Source organism: Elgaria multicarinata, chromosome 17 (assembly GCF_023053635.1).
Source record: "Elgaria multicarinata webbii isolate HBS135686 ecotype San Diego chromosome 17, rElgMul1.1.pri, whole genome shotgun sequence".
NCBI classification, from domain to species: domain Eukaryota; kingdom Metazoa; phylum Chordata; class Lepidosauria; order Squamata; family Anguidae; genus Elgaria; species Elgaria multicarinata.
The window spans coordinates 13,161,265-13,181,529 of record NC_086187.1 but is presented as its reverse complement, the minus strand read 5'-3'; the positions used below and the strand labels follow the sequence as shown (position 1 = coordinate 13,181,529).

The following is a 20,265-nucleotide window of genomic DNA, read 5'->3' as shown; positions in this document are numbered from 1 at the left end:
TGTAGGCTCTCACCGAGGGACTGGGCCCCCATGGTGAGAGACCACCACCGGTCTTCGACAGAGAAGGCCCTGTGTGTGAGAGGGAGATACCAAGTCCCAACCTTCTGCTGTGCAGGGGGAAAAACTCTGCTTCTACGAAGTCTATGGAGAAAAGTGAGTCCCAGAGAGGTGTGGGCAGGTAAGACCATGAGCTCCAGAGGTCAGAAAGGTGAGGCAAACCCCCCGAGGTTAGGAGAGGAGGGCCTGCTCGAGTCACAAACTGTCAAAGGGCCCACGAAAGCATAAAACCAACCCAGCAGTGCGCTTCGCTTTGGCAAGGCCACAAAGACAGTGCCATTACTTCGCACCCTCCGGAGATTTACTGATTCAGCTGGCGACCCCTCGGTTGGGGAAGCATCAAGCGCTGCATGCTGGAAGTTCAAGCGGGACATCGGGGAGCAGCCCAAGGTGCAAAATGCTCCCTCATGGTAGCAGGTCCGGGACAGGTGAGCGAGGCTCTGTCCCACTCGGGAGAAGATGCTGACCCCGCCGACCAGGAGTGGTCCAACCAGCTTCGTCCCTGCGTCCTCGGGGAGATGGATTCATTCTGCTTTGCATGTTTCCAGAAGGAGGAGCTGCAGCCCTTACAACTGAACAGGTGGGTCAGATGTCCCGACACATTCACACATTTCAGGGTGCGCCCGGGAGTGGAAGCGTCGATAGGAGGCCATGTGTCCCTGGGTCAAGGCAGTCCCACGTTCAAAAAGAAGAGGGGCATTAGGCCTTGAGCCCCGTTAGAAATGATGCTCTCTAGCACGGAAACCGAACCTGCATCCCAGATGTGTACAGAGGATGCTTTGCGGTGTAGGAAGGGCCCTTTGCACATGCTCAGGTGCACTGCTAGTTTCCTTTCTCGGGTCCTCAGACTAAGCTGTGACTTTTGCATGGAGTCTCTGGGACTAAGGTTCTGGTTTCCATAAGGGCAAGCTCTAGGAAGCCTGGACGATTAAACCGAATTTTAGGGTGCAATCCTATGCATGCTTAGACAGAAAGCTGTAGGACTTTCCCCCACCCCCTGTCTAAACATGCATAGGATTAAACATGTCCATACATGCATAGGGTTAAACGTGTCTAAACATGCATAAGATCTTGGCTTTAAACTCTTGAAATTAAGCTATTTCTCTGCCTTGCCCAGCTGAGACCCTTGGAAGGCAACTGCTCTCCTGCTGCTCTCCCCAGAGGGAGTTCTTCACCTCTCCACTTTATATAGCTTCCAGGTTTCTCATGAGTTTTGGCAGGTCTCAAGCCAGGGTTGTGGTCCTTCAGGGGTTGCAGAAGACAATGCAGCCAGTCCTCCAGCTGTCCCATCTCCTGCAGGGGCAGAAATGGGAGCCCTGGTCGCTATCAGTGCCAATTCCATTCTCAGGAGCGGCATGCGAACGGAGAGTTATTTTGGGGCTGCCTCCGGCCGTTTCAGATAGACAGACAAAGCTGCCTTGTACTGAGTCGGTCCATTTCGCCCGGGATTATGCATTCAGCTTGACAGCAGCTCTCCATAGGAAACTGACTTATACTGAGTCAGACCACAGGAACATCTAGCTCAGTATTGTTGGCACTGACGGGCAGCGTCCGGGGTATCAAGCGGGTGTTTTTCCAACCCTGCTTGGAAATGCCAGGAATTGAACCTGGGACCCTCTGCGGCAAACCATGGGTACTGGCACTGAGCGACGGTCCGTTCTCTGTGTAAAGTGAGAATGACAGTCGAGGTGGGGTCAGCTGGTCTTGTGGAGACCCCAACATGCCCACTCTTGTCGTCCTCTGGGGGCTTGTTTATGGCCACACATCCCAAGCAAAGGTCCCAGTGTGCCTAGTTCTGAAGAGCAGGAATTTCGGCAAAGCCTGCTCATGCACTGTGCCAAAGGTGAGATGGAGGGAATCTACACGTCGTTGTGAGGGCGCCTGCATGCGCCCCCAAAACGACTGTGTAGATCGTGCCCCTGAAGAGATGGAGGAAGAGGCGGAGGAGGCGGCGGCGGCTGGGGAATCCAGCCGCGTTCTTTCCGCCGCCGCTGCCCACCTCCCTGCCAGCCGGGTCGGACAGCTCGGCGGGAGAAGGCGGGCGGAGAGTGGAAGAAGCTCTCCGACCTGGCTGGTTCTTCCGCCGGCAGCAGGAGGCCGGCGGGGCGGCAGCGGCAGCAAGGACGCGGCCGGATTCCCCAGCCTCCTCCTCCTCTTCCTCCTCCTCTTCCTCCGACTCTTCAGGGGCACGATCTACACAGTCATTTTGGGGGAGCACTGGGGGCGCATGCAAGAGCCCTCACAACGACGTGTAGATTCCCTCCATGGGCTTCTCTAGTATACAAAGTTAACCATCGTCCATTTTTCTCCTTAGCAGCTGGCAGCAGTATGACAATTTATATATCCCCTGACAAATCATCAACACTCGCTCAGTCCCTGGGATACCATGGCACAGTTAATTTTGAGAAAAGCCTTCCCGAAACAGGTGCCTCTGTCCCAGAGGTGTTGGACTACAAGCCGTATCATTCCCAGCCAAGTGGCTGGGAATCATAGAATCATAGAATAGCAGAGTTGGAAGGGGCCTACAAGGCCATCGAGTCCAACCCCCTGCTCAATGCAGGAATCCACCCTAAAGCATCCCTGACAGATGGTTGTCGAGCTGCCCCAATGATGGGGTTTGTAGTCCAACACCTCTGGGACGGAGGTGCCTGTTTTGGGAGGGCTCCTCTGGTTGACCCTGTGATCTCAGCCTCAGTTTCCCATTTGTAAAAATGAACGAAAAATACTCCTACCTAACGATGGCAGTTTTCAGATCAAAATGAGCAATTTGGGCATTTCCGAGACTGTGCCTCCATGTGCGCAAGACCAGCCACGCCAGCTGGGGATGATGAAGGTTGTAGTCCAACACCTCTATGTAGGGCACATTCCGATGCCTGTTTAGACAGGAAAAAGCCCTACAACTTCCAGCATTCTGGCTTGGGAATGCTGGGGGTCATAGGATTTCCCCCCCTGTCTAAACATGCATAGGATTGCGCCTTTAGAAATCTGGGGAAAGGAGGGGGGTACTTCTTTTTGTTACCGGCTCTGCTCTTGGGCTTTTAAAAAAGGTGAAGTTTTTTCTGACATGGTGACAAATGATCAGAGAGTGGGCAGGGTGGGGGCACAGAGATCTTCACTTGTGACATTTCTGGGCGGGACGCTGTTAAAGCACTGGAGCAAGGCTGCCAAAAAAGACATGGCAACTCTACCTGTGCCCAGAGAAGAAGAAAATCAGTCAAAACTGTATCTGCCCTCTTCACATCTCTCTCTCTCTCTCTGTCTAAAAATAATTGTGCGAAACAGCCTTGAAATTAATTTCACAAAGGTGTCAATTTTACAACACCACTTAAGCAATGTGGCTCAATTTGAAGGAGCATGAGACTGAAGTGGTGGTGGTGGAGTGGGATGTATTACAGAATATATCAGGGGGCAGGAAGGAGAAAGTAGATCATAGAATCATAGAAAAGCAGAGTTGGAAGGGGCCTACAAGGCCATCGAGTCCAACCCCTTGCTCAATGCAGGAATCCACCCTAAAGCATCCCTGACAGATGGTTGTCCAGCTGCCTCTTGAATGACTAGTGTGGGAGAGTCCACAACCTCCCTACGTAACTGGTTCCATTGTCGTACTGCTCTAACAGTCAGGAAGTTTTTCCTGATGTCCAGCTGGAATCTGGCTTCCTTTAACTTGAGCCTGTTATTCCGTGTCCTGCACTCTGGGAGGATCGAGAAGAGATCCTGGCCCTCCTCTGTGTGACAACCTTTTAAGTATTTGAAGAGTGCTATCACGTCTCCCCTCAATCTTCTGTTCTCCGGGCTAAACATGCCCAGTTCTTTCAGTCTCTCTTCATAGGGCTTTGTTTCCAGACCCCTGATCATCCTGGTTGCCCTCCTCTGAACACGCTCCAGCGTGTCTATAAGTGGACGACTGGTCAGTTTCTTCTGATCTAGGTAGTCGTTCAGTCTGGCTACGGGGAATCAGCCTGATTTCTGCAAATCATTTGTTGTGTCCTTAAGCAAGAACGTAGACTCAGGGCCCTTTAACATAATTTAGGTAGGCCTTAGCTGTGAAGGCATCCTAATTATACCCCTTGTTGGGTAAATTTAAACTAAAACATATGGTTGGGCTGTGCTTATTTTTATTTTATTTTTAAATTGAAAGGAGTCCATGGTAGACTGCTGAATCCTGGGCTAAATGCCTTAAAACGTCCACGCAATGGGTTGATGCGCCGTGCTGTCCCTGGACGGCATCACACAAGCCTTTCCCAGAATTTTGCACTCTGCACTTTGAGCATCCTTTTCTTCTCAAGCTCCTGGGGGAAGATGTTCAGCTGGTACTTTTCCAGGGTTGAGAGTCACGGAAGCCAACACACGCAGGAGCTTCTTGCGGGAGCAAAAGCTGCTGGGTGAAGTTAGGAGGCAGGTGATAGGAAAGATCGTCTCACCTGCCGTGACAAATGGGGATCTGTACTTCCAACCCTGCAAGGTAGGACAGGCTACAAGGCACTTTTTGTGGTCTATTGATTTAGGTGTTTCCCCTGCTGCCTCCATCACCCACTATGTCTGCAACCTGAACAAGTGGGAAATCCAGACCTTTACAGTTACGAAGGAGGACAGGGCTGCTTAGCAGAGATTCCTTTAATCTCCTTGAAGTTCAGGTTAGAGATTTCACAGTCATGGGTATCTCTAGCCCACCCACTCTTGTCAGGCCAGAAATACCAGTGACTGTGACATCTTGCCTTGCCTTGGAAATTCAAACTGACCCGTCAGTAGACAGAAATGATCATGCATCCTCTGAGAAATTCCTGTCTGTAAACCACACCGAGAGTTTCGGCTATGGGCTGGTATAGAAACACAGATGATGTTGTGTTTCTATACCAGGATGTGTTTCAACCAGGATGATCAGGGGGCTGGAAACAAAGCCCTATGAAGAGAGACTGAAAGAACTGGGCATGTTTAGCCTGGAGAAGAGAAGATTGAGGGGAGACAGGATAGCACTCTTCAAATACTTGAAAGGTTGTCACACAAAGGAGGGCCAGGATCTCTTCTCGATCCTCCCAGAGTGCAGGACACGGAATAACGGGCTCAAGTTAAAGGAAGCCAGATTCCAGCTGGACATCAGGAAAAACATCCTGACTGTTAGAGCAGTACGACAATGGAATCAGTTACCTAGGGAGGTCGTGGGCTCTCCCACACTACAGGCCTTCAAGAGGCAGCTGGACAACCATCTGTCAAGGATGCTTTAGGGTAGATTCCTGCATTGAGCAGGGGGTTGGACTTGATGGCCTTGTGGACCCCTTCCAACTCTGCTATTCTATGATGATGATGATGATGATAATAATATAATAATAAGGTTAGCAGAAAGGAAGGGCCACCCCTGATTGGTAGTAAAATGCAAAGTTTGGTACCTACAGATATCTAGCATCTGGGCATAGCCTTTGTTCAGAGAGACATGTTCTATACAGGAGGGAAAAGCCTGGGTTTATAGGGAGGGGGCATAGCTGGGTGGTAGAACCCCTGCTTTGCATGCAGAAGGTCCCAGGTTCAATCCCTGCTCCTGAGAAAGAATCCTGCCTGAAACCCTGAAGAGCTGCTGCCAGTCAGTGTCGACAATACTGGGCTAGATGGACCAAGGGACTGACTCTATAAGCTTCCTATGTTCCCATCTCAGCGGTGTGGCAGGCAGAAATCCAAGAGGCTGAGGTTCCCCACTGTTGCATCTCAATGCAAGTGGGGGAAGCTGCACCACTTGAATTTCTGCCTGTTGAAAGCCCTGAGAGAAAGAGACAGGTGCCGCTGTACCAGAAACTGTACCCATACCCCTCTGCAGTTCTGTGTTCAGTCTATGCTTACTCCCCTATCTGCAAACAACTTGCTACAGGAATCCAAGTTACATCTGCCTGCAGGTTTTAAAAAATCTGCCTGCTTCAATTCCCCCAAGAATTACTTTTCGTGACAGCCTCTTGAACTCTGCTTTAAAAAATAATACAGGGGAGGGGGCAATGATCTGGCTATAATGGTGGGTTATCAGGGGGGGGGGTTATGGCTTTCATTAAAGGCCCCTAGCTCCCCCCCCACTGGCCCCTAAGTCAAGCACTGTAGAGACAAAATTATGCAGCACGAGGGAGAAACCGGCTGAAAATGCACCTTGCCTCCCAATTCAGCAGCAGTTATAAAGGGAAAAGTCGAAGCGATGGGCTGCAAAAAAAGTGCCAGCCAGTCTTTCATCCAGGTTCCTCTGTGCTGAAAAGCAGCTTGTTAGGATCCCAAATTACCCACGTTCATTTCTGTGCTGTGTTCCTCTGTCGGCTTAGGTGCTGTTTAAGAAAGGTGTAGGAGCAGGACAGCGTCTCATTAGTTGGCAACCTGGCCATGAAATGCTTCCATCAAGTCGGTCCTGCTGCAATTTAGGTAGCATTCAGTGGAGGCTGGTGGCTCTGACGTCAATGGGGCAGTAAATCCACCATGGGTTTCAGTCCGAACTCTAAAGAAGTTATCCAAGTTCTGACTGAAACCCAGAGTGGATTTACTGCCCGCACTGACATCCCAGCCTCCACTGCTAGCATTGATGCACCATTCCTCATTAGCTTCCTGAACCCACATGCAAAATTCGGCAGAGGATGCTAGGATGGTGACTTGCCAGAGGTCTGCGTTGAAGTACCTCTGAGTGAGAGGCTGACGAAGACCTCTTCTTTTCACTGTAGGGATTGGTTTCCGATGTGTAATGAGTTCATGCCTAATCCTGGCGCAACGCTTCACAGCCAGGAAGCTGGGCAAAGCTGCACTGATCCATTCCAGCAATTAGGTTGCATCCCTCCATGCGTTAGGTCACATCACAGACTCATCGTGTGGTAGCATCGACTATGAAGGACTAGGGAGGGATACAGTTGTCATTCGTGTGTGTGTGTGCGTGTGTGCTCTGGTTTTAACTGGCCTGCTTCTGTGCCTCTAATTTATTTTTAACTGTGTATATTTATTGTTTTATACTGTATGTTTTTATCTGTACGCTGCCCTGAGATCTTAGTGATATAGGGCAGGATATAAATATTTTAAATAAATAAATAAATAAATAAATAAATAAGAGCAACCCAATGCACACAAAATTAGCAGGTGACGTTATCTCCCCATCCTGGCCTAGAGGAAAATGTTGGGCAAAGCTTCACCTGCTAAATTTGCTCTATGCCCAATTGCTCTTAAGAGGAGGAGCAGGAAAAATCTCAGAACGCTCACAAAATGGCCTGCAGGCGCATGGCACAGCAAGCATGCTGAAGCGAAGTGGTCTGAGGGTGGTCAGTACCTTGATAGGAGACCTCTTTTTCTACACAAGGCGGTTAAACGCTGTATCTACTTTTAGTCTCAGAACTGAGATCCGAGCTGTGCACAAGCTTTTCCTTTCCTGCTACATAACCTCTAGGTGGCGCTGTCATAGAATAGAATAGGTTAAATATGCAAGTAGGAAATTACCTTTTCTTCCGCTTTTAGAAATAATACTCCATTTCCCCTGCTCTAAAACTCCCCCGGAAAAGTGGTCTTAAAAAACAGAAGCGAAACTGGAGGAGGATGACGTCATTGGAAGAACCCGTAAAGAATCATGAGTAAGGAAGCATGAGTGCACAATAAATATCTTGCATAGAAAAGCTTGAGCTGCGTGAGCAGAATACAAATGTAATAAATACTGGCTGGAGAGAGGCCACAGGCCAGTTCAAAGGTAGAGCACATGATCTGAATGCAGGATCTCCTCTTAAAGGATGATAATAGTACACCAAAAGTTCCACCCAAATGCAAAATATTGTGCTAGATGGACCATTGATCTTACTCAGGAGAAGGTCCTGTCCTGTGTTTATATACACGTCAGCTAAACTTAGCAGAGGAAGGGCAAGGAGGGAAGTCCAAGATAGAATCGGGGGCAGGACAGAGGCAAGAGGAAGACCAGTGGAGAGGAGGAAGCAAGACTGAAAACATAAATTTAGAGTGGCCAAACCAGATGAGACGCCATTCACAATATTAGTAAATAGATGTGTGGCTGCGCACAAGCAATCCATGTTGGAAAGTCTGGCGTGATTTACAGCAGAGCCGCTTTATATAGAGAGAAAGCGCGGCAACACAGCATTTTGTATTCGAGGCAATAAATGCAGGCTAGATCACTTAATTAGTGCTTTCACACACACCGTCAGAGAACGGTCTGTGTGCTTGTTGCAAAGCCAAGAGGCAGAAGGAGGGAAAAGGAGGAGGAAACTAGAGAACAACAAAGGGATGAGCTAGAGAAGGCAAGCCGCTGTCAGCTATGTGACATGTTCCCTATTGCCCCCTGGTGTCTGGAAAGCATACGGAGTTGTTCCTATTATCCAGCAATCCACACGGGGGAATATAGCAGGTGAAAAAGGGTTAAAGCTTTCCTCTCCACCTCTGGCCAGGGTCCCAATCCAGATGGGTCCCCCCAGGCCTGCTATTTACATTTTAAAAGGTCTTCATGCTATTGCTAATTGCCTGAATGGCATCTCATCTAGTCTGGCCCAGGGAGAGAGAGAGAGATGGAGAGAGGGATGGCACAATAAAATGGAATAGACTCTCAAGCATAGATGCCAATCTCCCCGAAATAGTCAGTTAAATTTTGAGCAACCCCTGCCTGCCCTAGCAGCCTTGTCCTGATTTCCTCCTGCCTGTTTTTTTGAGAAATGGGAGCCATTGAATCAGGTGTGGGTATGTGTTTTAACCATTATATCACCATCAGGTGTGTCCAATGCAGCCTTCTCCAGCCTGGTGCCCTCAGGATGTGTTGGACTACAACTCCCAGCATCCCCAGCCACTAGCTGGGCATGCTGGGCATTGTAGACCAATACATCCCAAGGCTACCTGGCTGGGGAAGACTGGTTAAGAGCAGATATGTGGTTGTAGGAGTAAGGTTGCCATATCTGCTTTTCCTCCCTGGCAGAGCTCACATGCATTTAAGCAAGGTGAGGACACTGTCTCCTGGTACCCGCCTTTCCTGTACAGCTAGCCCGCATCTCCTTGCCCCGTTTGCCTGTCCTGCAGCCACGGAGCCACTGGCCACAATTAGGGCGGCGACTGATGAATTGCCCCCAAATAAGAAAAAATAAAGAGGACACTGCCACGGCACAGGCTCTGAACACCAGGCCCGGCCGCAGCTACTCCCTGCTCCAGCCAAGCACCACCGCTTGATACGCCTGAGGCGAGGGATAAAAACCGCCTTCCTCCAAACTATGTGGAGAAAGGGGTTAAATGGAGAAGGATTTCAATGTATAAAATAAAACACTGAGTTATATGTGCTGAGGTGAATTATTGTCAGAGTGGGTGCTAAATGTGTAAACTTCAGATGATAAATGCCAAACAGACACGTGGGATTTTTTTGTGGTAGTTAAAAACAAAATAATTAAAATTCATTTTTAAAAGTTCACAAGCTTTGTTTCAAATAAAACATTTGAAACCTTTCATCCAATCCTTTCACTCATTCACATACGCGCTTTCCTTTCTCTCACACAATCACTCTTGAACTTTCTTTATTATCAGTATTGATTAATATACGTCAACTATGTGCACACCACACTCCAAAGACACCACTCTCTACCCTGAACCTCAAATTTCCCAGAACTTAAGTACTCTAAACACAGAGAGCACTAAAGACTCTAAGAGAACCTAAAAAATCTCCTCCAATCCCTTCAGTCTTTCCCTTATATATGACTCCTCCCCCTCCCAAGACATTCTAACTCCGCCCACTCAGGCCAAACTCACCACAGACTTACAAACTGCAGACATACACTTGGGAACTGACTTGTGCGGTGTAACGCCACAGACATCGATTTGTGTAAAAACTGTGCAATTTTTATATATAGATGAAGATTTAGGAATCATTATAATTTAAATAGATGTACAGTCCACCTCATCATAGCACAGAAGACTGTAACCAGGGGGCACGTGTCCCTGTTTGGTCACGCTGCTGTCCATGCGCTGGTCGCTGATGGGCAACAGTTCTTACGTTTCATTATCTTTAAACCGGATTTGTACAGGACAGTCCTTCATATAGAGGCTGCCTTCCAAAAGAGGACAGCCCTATATGGTTCGGGTCCAGGTTATTTGAAAGACCGTCTTCTCTCTTATGAGCCTGCCCGTGCTTTGAGATCTTCAGGAGAGGCCCTTCTTTCAGTCCCACCATTTTCACAGGCGCACTTGGTGGGAACATGGGAGAGGGCCTTCTCGGTGGCTGCTCCGGTGCTCTGGAACTCTCTTCCCGGGGAAGCTAGGCTGGCTCCCTCCTTGATGGGCTTTCGGAAGCAGGCTAAAACTTTTTTGTTCCAGCAGGCCTTTGGAGAATAGTCTGGCCCTCCATCTATGTTAATGTCTTATAATTTTGTTGTGTATTTTAAATGTTTATGGTTTTGTCCCCCCCCCCCCCACAATGTATATTTTAAACTTTGTAAGGCCGCCTTGAGGCCCAGCATTGGGCAAAAGGCGGGATACAAATAAATATTTAATAGTAATAATGATGATAATAATAATAATAATAATAATAATGGACACGTGACTACTGTAGTCCATTCTGCATCCCCTGCAGGAATTGAGGAACTAGCCTTGTGAAGGCGGCCCCGATTCTGTTTGCAATCCGAGGCCAGGGGCGCTGCTATTGGGAGAAGTTGGCGTCCCCTGCCCTGCTCCACCCTCGCCTCTTGCGCCATTCAGCTGTAAAATCTTACTGTAAGGACTGCATTTTGCGGGGGCGGAGGATGCCCCGGCATTTGGCATGACGCATGTCGTCCCATCTTGGCTCAACTGCACTGCGGTGTCAAGAGCCAACGGCGGTTCCTGCCCATCTCATCTCCCGCTCGGGGCTGGGAAACACGCCGGACCCAGCGTGTTGGCTGGCAGTGACGGAAAAGCGTGATCGCAGACATATGCTTAAGCAAGCTGTTGCCCGCAGTTCCCGGGCGGCTGGGGGAAATACAGCATGAAAGGGAGGCAAGGGAGCTCTCTTTCCACTCTGTGTGGCCACGTGGCGCTTTTATCGTGGCCCATCGAACTCTGTTGTGGTCACATCAAACTCGCAGGCTTTCCGTTAGCGTTGCCCAGTCTAAGAACACAATGCCGGACTAGGTAGGGGAAGCCTTCCCCAGCTCAGTGCCCCACCTAGATGTATCGGACTGCAACTCCCACCATCCCCAGGCAGTGCTGGCTGGGATGATGGGAATGGTAGTCCAACACATCTGGAAGGTGCCGAGTTGGGAAAAGCTGAGATAGGCCTCTGGTTGGATGCAGCACAACTCTAAGGTTCTTACACCCTAAACTCCTTCCCCTTGCTTTCTTGGTTTATCCCACCTATTGCAGCAGCCTGGCCGCCACGTCATCCTGAGCCCTACAAGGAGGGGCTCGCCATCCCTTTCCCTGCCAAACAGATCCCATGAGAAGCTAAATCCACAACAGAAAAGACATAACATCACACAGGGACAAGCAATAAGACCAGCGATTGAAACGGCGGATAATAATAACATTCAGACCTCCTACAAAGCCAGGGAAAACAAGGTCTTTTGCCTGGTGCTGAAAATTCTGGGAAGAGAATTCAACACACACATAAGTGTATCCTTGTAGCCCATCTTGGGTCATTCATAGGTATCTCTCTATGAAAGGGAGAACGTTAGGGATGTCTCATTGTGACCCAGAAAGCATGCATGTTCTTTTAAGCCGGGCATGGGGAACCTCCAGATGTTATTGGACACCAAATCCCATCAGCCCTAGCCAGCATGGCCCATGGTCAGAAACAATGGGAGTTGTAGGCCAACATCACCTGGAGGTTTGCAATCCCCCCTGTTGAAGCAGGAGAGAAAGTCATCATAGCCTTCTCCTACCTGATCCTCTCCGTGATACTTCCTTTTGCCCGCTGTGCTGCTATAGCTGGGTAAAGCGCAGTCCTGTGCAGTTTATGGAGCAATCCCATCAGTATTACCGGTCAAGAAGGGCACTGTCCAAAGCAGGGTCTATGGCAGAGCCAAAGTCAAGCCCAGGCAAGCAGTCCAAATCAAGCACATACAAAGGAACAGGGTCTGATCAGGCATTGAAGGGGCAGCAGTATAAGGAATAGAGATTTAGCTATAGTGATTTAGTGCCACGAACGAAAGTAAAATTTGTTCCAAGAACCAGCAGCACTCCACTGAGAGCTTATAAGCCCTAGCACCCCTAACAAGGCTCAGCTGCAGGTCATCACGGGTAGTTTGCCAGAAGTCTACTCACGAGAAGGGCCTTGCTCATGAGAAGGGCTTTAACCCTTGCAGAGCCCTCTTCAGCAAGTGGGCGCTCCTTTCCCTGGCCACCGTCCTAGCCTGAATCTTAAGGTGTGGCATTCATGGGGTGATGGCTTCCCTTCCAGAGACAGGGAGCTTCTGAGGCTGGGTGGTGGCTCAGCAGCGTCTTCCTCTGCTTCAAAAGCCAAGCTCTCTGCCTTTGGAGGGGGGACAGATCTGAAGCCACCTCCCCCGAGAGCACAGGACATCTTGGACCATCCTGGGGTCCCCTTTGGGGACATCTGGTTCTGAAGCTTCTAACTATTCCTCTAATGAGGAATCTCCTAGAATCATCAGGACACCCAACTCTCCCTGACCCAGAAACGAGCAGGTCTCCAGGTTTGGCCAATAACTGCATGCAAAGTTGATACCCACTAAAGGTAGACTCACTAAGAACACAATCTTATACATGTTTCAAGACAGAGAAAGTCCTACAGCTCCTTACACGCTGGCTGGGGAATGCCGGAAATTGTAGGGCCTTTTCTCTCTTGAAACATGCATAGGATTTCACCCTAAGGGAGGGGAGGCTGTTGAGGGGGTGTTGCCCAAGGGACCTCAGAAACCAAGAACTCACCCCCCACCTCCCTTCAAAAGGGTGAGTGTGGGGGAAGCAGCGCGAAACGGCATCTCGACTGCTTGCGACATTGAGCTCTGCTTTCCTTTTGATCAATAGCCGGTTCGTGCCAAGAAAGGAAGAGAATAACAATAACAATTAATATTTAATTTATATAGCTCTTTCAATTTCCAAAGTACTTTACAATCTTTATCTCTTCAGTCCTCACAAATAATTTGACAAGACAGGTGCCCCCCCCCCTCTTATTCCCATTTTCAAGGCCAAGAGCTGAGGCTAAAATAAAAATAAAATAGAATGTAGGCTGCTATGGATGGACTATGGATGGACTCTGGCTCAGAAACGGTGAATCATCCGGTACAGTCACGGCTTTCTACAGAGTTTCTGGGCACTGGAACACTTCCCTGACATCCACAGAGTCAGGGGTGGGGATGTATGAGAAATGTGTTTCTGTCCCTTTTAGATGACAACCCTGCGAGGTAGGTTAGGCTGAGAGTCAGTGACTGGCCTAAAGTCACCCAGTGGGCTTCATGGCTGAGTGGGGACTAGAACTCGGGTCTCCTGGGTCCCATTCCAACTCTCTCACCACTATTCCACACACTGGCTCCGAACTGCAGTGACTCAGAGTTAGGTTTGTACTTGTAATTTGCAAGTTATCCCAGTTTGTGGTTGGTGGGAGACAATTGGTAATTGACTCCACCCCTTAAATCCCCATTTTGGGTCTGGCCCCGCCTCCCCTTGAGCCACTATTTTGCACTGACTCAAGCTAGTGGACTTCAGGATTCGTGTAGCAAACAAAGGAGAACCCATAAGCTCAAAGTCTGCATACACTTGCTTTAAACAGGGCCGGCCTTACCATTGGGCAGTTGCCTCAGGCGGCAGATGCTATAATGCAGCAGCAAGGTGTTCAAGAAGAGCACTGTGTGTCTTGCAGCCTATTCTGCTCACTAAGTTAGCCTCGGACCATCATTAGTGTAGAAGACAGATTCATACGCCATTCCAGACACAGCATGGGATGAAGCACCATCTTATCTTTTGCCTCAGGCAGCAAAATGTCTTGTGGAGGCCCTAGCTTTAAAGGTACTTAGAGTATCTCTGGGTGGCCAGCTGACAACTTTAGTGGTCAGGGTACTCTAACATAGGGTGGCCATATGAAAAGGAGGACACGGCTCCTGTATCTTTTACAGTTGTATTGAAAAGGGAATTTCAGCAGGTGTCTTTTGTATGCATGCAGCACCTGGTGAAAACCCCTCTTCATCACAACAGTTAAAACTGCAGGAGCCCTGCCCTCTTTTGTATTTGGTCACTTTACAAAGAGGGCAGGGCTCCTACGGCTTTAATTGTTGTGATGAAGAGGGAAATTCACCAGGTGCTGCATGCATACAAATGTCACCTGCTGAAATTCCCTTTTTTATACAACTGTTAAAAGATACAGGAGCCCTGTCCTCCTTTCCATATGGTCACCCTATCTAACAGCCGTGTGCAAGCAGATCCACGATCATGGTGTTGCCTTGTATTTTAAATGGGGCTGATTGTGATGACTGGGTGGATGAGAATATGTCTTTGATTCAAATAAGTCCTTCAGAAAAAAAAATGGAAAACAAGTGGTTTTACATCTCCAAGCAGGTGTCTGGACTTTTCCCTTAAAAAAAAAAGTGTGTGTGTGTGTTTAAAGATTTAATTTTTGCAGTTAGCTATCTAGTTCTGTGTTCCTTGGCCTGTCAAATCAATGGGGACTACAGGAGAAATAATAATATTTAAGAGAGAGAAAGAAACTTTACCTCGTGTCAGCGGGCATAGATGGATCTGTCTGGCCAGCATGTTTCTTACACCTTTTTCAAGAAATGAATCAATGATGGGTGTGCTTCAGTGGAGGCTGGTGGCTCCGAAGTCAGTGGGGCGGTAAATCCGCCCTGAGTTTCAGACAGAACCAAACAGAACCCTGAAGGAGCTCCTGTAGAGTTCTGACTGGTTCTGGCTGGAATCCAGAGTGGATTCCCCACCCCATTGACTTCAGAGCCACAAGCCTCCTCTAGGTCCTCCCCCCTCCCCCCCCCCCCCGGGAACAAGCATTAGAGATTTTTCTATGCCCATCATTAGTGTTCCTAAGGATGCAATTTTGCACTCTTTGTCCTTCTTGCTCTTGGGGACAAGCAGCGGTGCAGCCGATTTGTGCTGCACTTCTTCCTCCCAAAAAGCAATGGGACAGTTATCCATTTGCGTTATTTATTGCCTGCACTCCTGGCACTATTAATGGAGCCGAAAATGTACATCGGCTATAGATAGGCATCCCACAGCATCCTGGCTCCGCGGTCTCCCCCGTTCTTCCTCTGTCCCGTCTGTTGCTCCACAGGGTAATAATTACACTTCTCTCACTACCATGCCTGCATTATTTACTTACATCTCCCTGCAGATGGGGAAAAGGGAATGACATGGACACCAGCCAGATCATGGCCTTTTAGGGTCAAAATAGACTATATTATTATCATCATCATCATCATCATCATCATCATCCTTTTTGATAGTTCTTTTAAAAAAAAAATTAATGAAAAATATACAACACAATCATTATGCACAATCAAAATATTAGAACCCGGGGTCATCCCATGAAGCTGCTTGATGGGAGATCCAGGACAAATAAAAGGAAGTACTTCTTCACACAGCGCATAGTTAAATTATGGAACTCACTGCCACAAGATGTAGTGACGGCCACCCATTTGGATGGCTTTAAAAGGGGGTTGGATAAATTCCTGGAGGAGAAGGCTATCAATTGCTACATGTCATAATGGGCTATGTACTACCTCCAGTTTCATAGGCAGTAAGCCTGTGTGCACCGATTGCTGGGGAACATGGGTGGGAGGGTGCTGTTGCACCATGTCCTGCTTGTTCATCCCTGGCTGATGGCTGTTGGGCCACTGTGTGAACAGAGTGCTGGACTGGATGGACCCTTGGTCTGATCCAGCAGGGCACTTCTGATGTTCTTATGTTCTTAATTATTTTAGTTCCTCAACAAAAACACCCAGCACAACACCACATGTAAACATCTAAGAGTGAGTTAAGTAAATTTAGTATCAGATTGAACTCGCATCAAGTAGACCCACTTAATAGACAGAAAAGGAGGCGGGTGCAATTTGGAAGGGGGAAGCGGCAGCTGGGGGAGTGGTGCTAAACCCCTCTCCCGGCCTGGGGCATCTCCTGGGCTCTGCTCTCTCCCTCCCTCTTTTTCCCCAGCTAAGCTTCCCAAGTGGGTTTGCTGTGGCTGGGTGAAAAGTAGCTGAGGGGAGTGCAGAGGAGAAGGGGCAGGGGGTGGTGGTGAGGAGTTAAGCACCCCTTCCCCAAGCTCCACATTTCATCTTCAAATTGCACCCTCCTCGGCATCTTTTTACTCAAGTAGGGTTCCCAGATAATGTGTGTGTGTGTGTGTGTGTTGTGGCTGGAAGCAGTGGTGCCGGCAGGGCAAGATTTTGGGGACAGAAGTCCAGGAATCTCTGGTTTTAAAAGTAGCCTTCCATTTCCACACTTTGGCGGGAGGCTGCCAAATGTTGTATATTTGGGCTTCTGAATTTGTACTCACTGCAGTTGAGGAAATGGGCTCTATCTCTTGGAAACAAAACATTCATCTTACCATTTCCCTTATGGGATTTTCTACACCCTTTTTGTTGTCACTGGGTTATGATGGAGCAAACTCAGCACTGTCGCAATGTCATAAAAGATATTGAAATGCCGTCTCAAATGGCTGAAATTACAAGTTGCGCATCTAGTAAGCTTTATGTGCATTTAGACTCTTCTTTCCTTAACCTTCCGAAATATCTGGTTGATTTACCCTCTTTTAATTGATTTTATTTATTTATTACATTTTTATACCGCCCAATAGCTGAAGCTCTCTTGGTGGTTCACAAAAATGAAAACCATGAAGAGCAAAATAAAACAACCAACAATCTAAAAACACAAATACAATATTCAATATAAAAAAGCACAACCAGGATAAAATCACACAGCAGAAATTGATATAGGTTAAAATACGGAATTAAAACAGCAAAGTTTAAATTTAAGTTAGCTGGGGGAAAGGAAATAACGGCTGGGGAAGGCAATGGCAAACCACCCCGCTATAAGGCCTGCCAAGAAAACGTCAGCGAAAGCTGGCATCCCTCCAAGAGTCAGTAATGACTCAGTGCTTGCACGAGAGCTTCCTTTCCTTTCCCAGGTGTTAAAATACTGCGAAAATAAAAAGGTCTTCAGCTGGCGATGGAAGGAGTACAGTGTAGGCGCCAGGCAAACCTCTCTTTTAAGATGGGAACAGCCTTTTCCTGGGCAAGGTTAAATGTCCTCCCCTTGGCAGACTGTATGGGGTGCCTCCAGGGTTTCCCCAAGGAATCCAGAGCTTGTCCTTGCAACCTTTTTACTTTAGAAGACGTCACTCGTTTTATTTTAGACTGCAAAGTCTATTCAGACATTAGGAAAATTTATATCCTTCCTTTGCTAGTTCGGATGAAGGGAAGATCATCCCTCAAAAAGCTGTGTTTTTTTATTGAATGATTTTAATAAATATGTAACTTTTAGAACTGCTAAATTTCTTGCGCACAAAGGCCAAAGGAATGAATGGAAACATTTCTGGAAACAAAGCCCTATGAAGAGAGACTGAAAGAACTGGGCATGTTTAGCCTGGAGAAGAGAAGATTGAGGGGAGACATGAGAGCACTCTTCAAATACTACCTAGATCACAAGAAACTGACCAGTGGTCCACTTATAGACATGCTGGAGCGTGTTCAGAGGAGGGCAACCAGGATGATCAGAGGTCTAGAAACAAAGCCCTCTGAAGAGAGACTGAAAGAACTGGGCATGTTTAGCCTGGAGAAGAGAAGATTGAGGGGAGACATGAGAGCACTCTTCAAATACTTAAAAGGTTGTCACACAGAGGAGGGCCAGGATCTCTTCTCGATCCTCCCAGAGTGCAGGACACGGAATAACGGGCTCAAGTTAAAGGAAGCCAGATTCCAACTGGACATCAGGAAAAACTTCTTGACTGTTAGAGCAGTACGACAATGGAACCAGTTACCTAGGGAGGTTGTGGGTTCTCCCACACTAGAGGCCTTCAAGGGGCAGCTGGACAAGCATCTGTCAGGGATGCTTTAGGGTGGATTCCTGCATTGAGCAGGGGGTTAGACTCGTTGGCCTTATAGGACCCTTCCAACTCTGCTATTCTATGATTCTATGAATGAATGAATGTAACACATTTATGTGAAACTGTATAATGGCTGTTTGCTAAATACAGATCTTCACTACTGCTTTAAAGCGCTTTATAACAGTTTTGATGACTGTATATGCAGTGTGTCCTGGGCCCCAACAGTTGTCAAAACTGTTATAAAGCACTTTAAAGCGCTTTAAAGCAGTAGTGTAGATCCTGCCTTGGACTTGGTATATTTGGTGACATGGTAGCAAGGGAAGAGGTGCAGCTGTGGAAGCTGGCCATCTCTATCTATCTATCTATCTATCCATCCATCATGGTCCTACTCATGGTCCTCCAGATGTTTCAGCAGCAGAGGCTGGTGGCTCCAATGTCAGTGGGACAGTGAATCTGCTCTGGGTTTCAGCCACCATCAGTCAGAAGCTATTCAAGGTGCTGAACCCCAATCTCCAAAATGAGTTCAGCACCTTGGATAGCTCCTTTAGGGTTCTGGCTGGTTCTGACCGAGACCCAGAATGGATTCACAGCCCCGCTGACACTGGAGATCCCAGTTTCCACAGCGTTTTGGCCTACAGCTCCCATCAGAGGAAGGGAAAATGCCAACGATCAGGGATGGTGGGTGTCGCAGGCCAAAATTCTTGGTGGGCCACCCATTCCCCATCCTTGATCCTTGGCCACCAGGACCTGCCACAGAATGTTGCAGCACATCTTCCTTCCTGCAGGGCTTCTGTTCAGGGTTCCAGCCAGCCTGGCATTCCACCTCTGCTGCCATTTCCCCTGTTCCTTTTTCAACTGGCAATCTTTTTTCCATACTTCCCTAGTATGCTCAGTCCTCATGGTGCTCTTTGGTGGTTGTGGCAAGTTGCCACTTTAGGGTTAACATAAATAAATGCACTGTCTGTTCCCCTGTATACCTCGGGGTCCGTCCCCCCTTCCCTCTTGTTACTCAGTCACGCTTTTTTACCTCCATTTCTGTCGGCACTCCCTACTGGAGCTCATTATTAGAGTGATCTTAGAAACCAACATCCTTTATACACAAAAGAAATGCAATGAAAAAAAAAACCCCAAACCAGACTCTCTAGCCGACTGACATTCCTGGATTCCAACATGGCAATCCATCAGACCTTGCGTGAGAACAAAACCCCGTCCATTAAGAATTCCAAATGGAAATGTGAGGGACGGCATTTATGTTGGAACTCTATCCTGGACAGTTGCGCCTGCCTGCTTCTCAGGTTTCCTGCTCTCAATCTCCCCCTTTGCAACTCCTCATTTAATAAGCACCTGTCATGCCGCTCCTTAACAAGCTTCGAATTAATTGCCTGACCGAATCCGAGGAAGGGAAATGCCCGCATGAGTTTAACCCCAGAACCCGTTTTCGAGGAGCCAGCTGGAGTAATAGTCAAGACAACCATTTCTCCGAGCATCTGCAAAGTAGATTTCTATCTCTACAGATCCGGCCAGAACTCTAAAAGAAGGTGCAGTTTGCGGGTAGGTCTCAGCACCTTGGATAGTTCCAGTAGAGTTCTGGCTGATTCTGGCTGAACCCCAGAATGAATTCATCGCCCCACCAAATTCAGAGTCACCCGACTCCACTGGCATAAACATTAAATGAATACGTTTATTACGGTATGACAACCAGCACGCCAATCAAAGGAAAGGAAAGGAACCTCTCGTGCAAGCACTGAGTCATTACTGACTCTTTCGCTGACGTTTTCTTGGCAGGCCTTATAGCGGGGTGGTTTGCCGTTGCCTTCCCCGGCCATGATTACCTTTCCCCCAGCTAGCTGGGTACTCATTTTACCGACCTCGGGAGGATGGAAGGCTGAGTCGACCCGAGCCGGCTGCCTGAGAACCAGCTTCCGCTGGGATCGAACTCAGGCCGTGGGGAGAGTTTCAGCTGCAGAAACTGCTGCTTTACCATTGTGCGCCACACGAGGCTCACTCCAATCAAACACCATACAATTCAACACATTACATTACATTACAGATGTAGAACGTGCATATATTATTATTGTCTCACCTCTTTACGGCGTGAGATGGCTTCAGCACAAAATCTGGCCACTTTTACAGTAACATGGGCATTCATGCCTGACAAAAGGTAATCTAAACAAAATTTGTCTGTTCTGCCTGGGAATTTTTTTATGAGTGGAGTTATTAAGGAAACTCTGAGGTCTTTATACAGGTGGCAG

General features: G+C 48.1%; 1 protein-coding gene across 1 annotated transcript in view; it reads left to right on the top strand.

The window, feature by feature from the left end:
• Positions 1-267: 267 nt before the first annotated feature.
• The window catches only part of SBK1 (SH3 domain binding kinase 1), an 82,435-nt gene continuing 62,437 nt past the window's right edge, over positions 268-20,265 (top strand). The window contains exon 1 of the mRNA XM_063142910.1: positions 268-637. Within this exon, the coding sequence (XP_062998980.1) occupies positions 408-637 (230 nt within the window). The 5' untranslated portion in view covers positions 268-407. The remainder of the gene's footprint in view (positions 638-20,265) is intronic.